Raw genomic sequence first — 2,658 nt, forward strand, 5'->3', positions numbered from 1 at the left:
AATCTGCTAAGTATTCTCTAACTCCTAAATTGTCTGCTCTGCTTTCTGAATCTCCCCTTCCAAGCAGTGAGTCCTCAGCAGTAGCTGCAGATCATCCCTTTGAATGAGAAATTGGAAATTGTGAATTTTACTTTACTGGCACCAGTTTTCTGTTTTATACCACAGCAGCTTTAGGGGCTGTCTTACACTATGCTTGGAGGTACAGATGTGTCTTTGAATGTTCCTTTGCAGAACGTTTTTGAGATTGTGTCAAAATGGAACGGGAGTGTATGGACAAGCTCAACCAGTACTGCCAAAGGCATAAATTTGTACTCTCTTATGATGATGTTGATAGGACCGGCCCATCTCATGTTCCTGAGTAAGTTCACTGCGCATCTCTATATAACAGCGAAACTTCCTGCAGCAAATGAACTGAGTAAAGCTTGGAATTGTAAAAGCTGGTTTGCTGAAAATGTGTATGTGGCAGGAGAGCTGGCTGAAACCATAAATTGAATGGTAGGTGGTAGGGAGGATGTCATGTGATAGTTTGAGGAGAAAACTCATTTCAGAGTTGATGACCCTTTTTTGGAAAGCAACAATCCTGCTCCTAGTAAGTATATTGTAGGTTAATTGTGCACCTGCCATGAAATCTCCCAGGATGTTTGGTAGGTTGCAGCATGTATTTCAGTTTATGATCTCTCTGCTTTGATTTTTATTTAGTATTACAAAGCATGGAAATTATTTGTGAGTTATGTTGTTAATTTCTGACCATAAAGGCTGAGTGTATATTAATTGATTTTGTATCAACATATTTTATGTGTAGTTAATTTCTGAACAACTCTTAGCAGAGAAGGGTCTCTTGCTTAACCTGTTTTGCTTTTACTTCTAGAGACAAGTGCAGGTGATGAAATATGTTGTGGTTTTTAACACAAATATAGTGTTTTGCTTCTATTTTTTCCCTTGCCAGAGACCATAGATATGCAAGGTCCGTGATGTTTCCTTGTGTGATATTTTTTTACAATTTATTTTTGCTAGTTTGGATGAAGACAAGCCTTATGCTAATAATGGTTTCTTTTAATGTCTTCAATATCGTGAGGCAGCACTGTCTGTGCTGACTTACTTGTAGACCTGAACATAGTCCCAGTATAAATTAATAAGTATTATGTCTCAAGTGTTAATTGGTTATCTTATTTTTTTCCCCATGTGGCTCATGTAATTCAAAAAAGTGGCCCTTTCTGCAGTAATGGCCACAGCTGTAGTCAAACAGCTATGTCTTCGTGCTTCAAAAGTGATAGCATAGGACAAACAGAATTTACAGACATTTCAAATGTAGTCAGCTTTTTAACTTTTTTTCTGTGTGCACTGCTGCAGTCACCAACATTATTCAACCCATCTGTAAGTGATGTAAGATGGGACACTGATAGCTCAGAAAATCCTGCGTAACTTGGGCTGTTCCAGGGAGTACAATGTACAGTGTCTGGCTACAGTGCTGAGTGCTGTCAGCCTCCTTTGGTGCTCTTGTGGTACCTTTCCCTGGTGCTCTGCCTGCTAATGGGATGCATTGGGCATTGCTGGTCCCGAGCTGGCTCCCTAGCTCTTTTGTGTTGTGTCCCATCTTGTAAATTCTCCTGCAGCTGTCTGAGGCGTAGTGCAGAGACACTTCTGTCATATCCTCCCATCTTATGCTGGTTTTGGTGCCATAGCTGCTTCCACTGTGATGTCTCATAGGGTCTTCTGCTGACTGCTTGCCCAACATAAAATGATATTATCATTAGCAGGCAGACCAGCTCCCTCCACTACCACATCACACACCAGAGATCCAGAGTGCCAGACAACCAGAGGGAGAGACAAGTTCATGCACTCACCATGAAGGATGTGCAGAAGGGAGTGAGCTGGCCAAGCAGCCAAGCTGTGGGAGATGGAATCAGCCAGACAATGAGTCCAATTATATAGTTGTTTTTTTTTTTTTTTTTTCCCCAGAGAGATTGATGATTTTCCTCCACCACCCTGTGAATTCCACTTGCTATGAAGAGTCAGGGAGCCCTTTTGATAACCAGGGTCCCCACACAGCACACACACTGTGTAGGCAGGCCTCCCAACTCCAATGTGAGCAGAGTCGGTTCTTATAGAGGTGGCTTCTTGCCCCACCTCCAAGTTAATGTGGAAGGTGGGGGCACCTGGTGGTGATCTCCTAATCAGTTCCCAGCCAAGGCTGACCAGACCATGTGCAAAAACCAATCAGGAGGGCCCTTCTTGCCTGGTTGTGGACATCATCCGTATGCCAACCCTCATTCAGGGTTTAACCCCAGCACTTCATGGGGTCAGTGGTGAACACAATATAAGAAGGCTGAGAGAGCCCAGGCTGGCTCAGTCCTGCAGAGCTGAGAGTTGTTTTCTTGGGCTAGGAATGCAGTGTGTGGAGAACCAGGCCAGTCATGCCTAAAGCTATCAAGTCTAGGCAGTGCTGGTTAACTTGGAGTCCATAAGCAGGGCTACATTTGGGACCAACTCATGTCACATTCAGATCATTCTCAACTCAGGTAATTAACTCATGGGTCATTGAGACTCAGACTGCAGGTTTCCTCAGGATGCTGAAATAAAAATTTTGAATGCAAAGTCATGGCTGAATGTCTGTAGTATTCAGTGCTTAGATATGGGTTGGCTAGCAAACTCTTTTCC

General features: G+C 43.2%; 1 protein-coding gene across 1 annotated transcript in view; it reads left to right on the forward strand.

The window, feature by feature from the left end:
* The first annotated feature begins 254 nt into the window (after positions 1-254).
* EIF2AK2 (eukaryotic translation initiation factor 2-alpha kinase 2) overlaps positions 255-2,658 on the forward strand; it is an 18,417-nt gene continuing 16,013 nt past the window's right edge. Inside the window, exon 1 of the mRNA XM_008936320.1 lies at positions 255-358. Within this exon, the coding sequence (XP_008934568.1) occupies positions 255-358 (104 nt within the window). The remainder of the gene's footprint in view (positions 359-2,658) is intronic.

This window comes from Merops nubicus, unplaced genomic scaffold (genome assembly GCF_000691845.1).
Source record: "Merops nubicus isolate BGI_N331 unplaced genomic scaffold, ASM69184v1 scaffold35602, whole genome shotgun sequence".
Classification (NCBI taxonomy): Eukaryota; Metazoa; Chordata; class Aves; order Coraciiformes; family Meropidae; genus Merops; species Merops nubicus.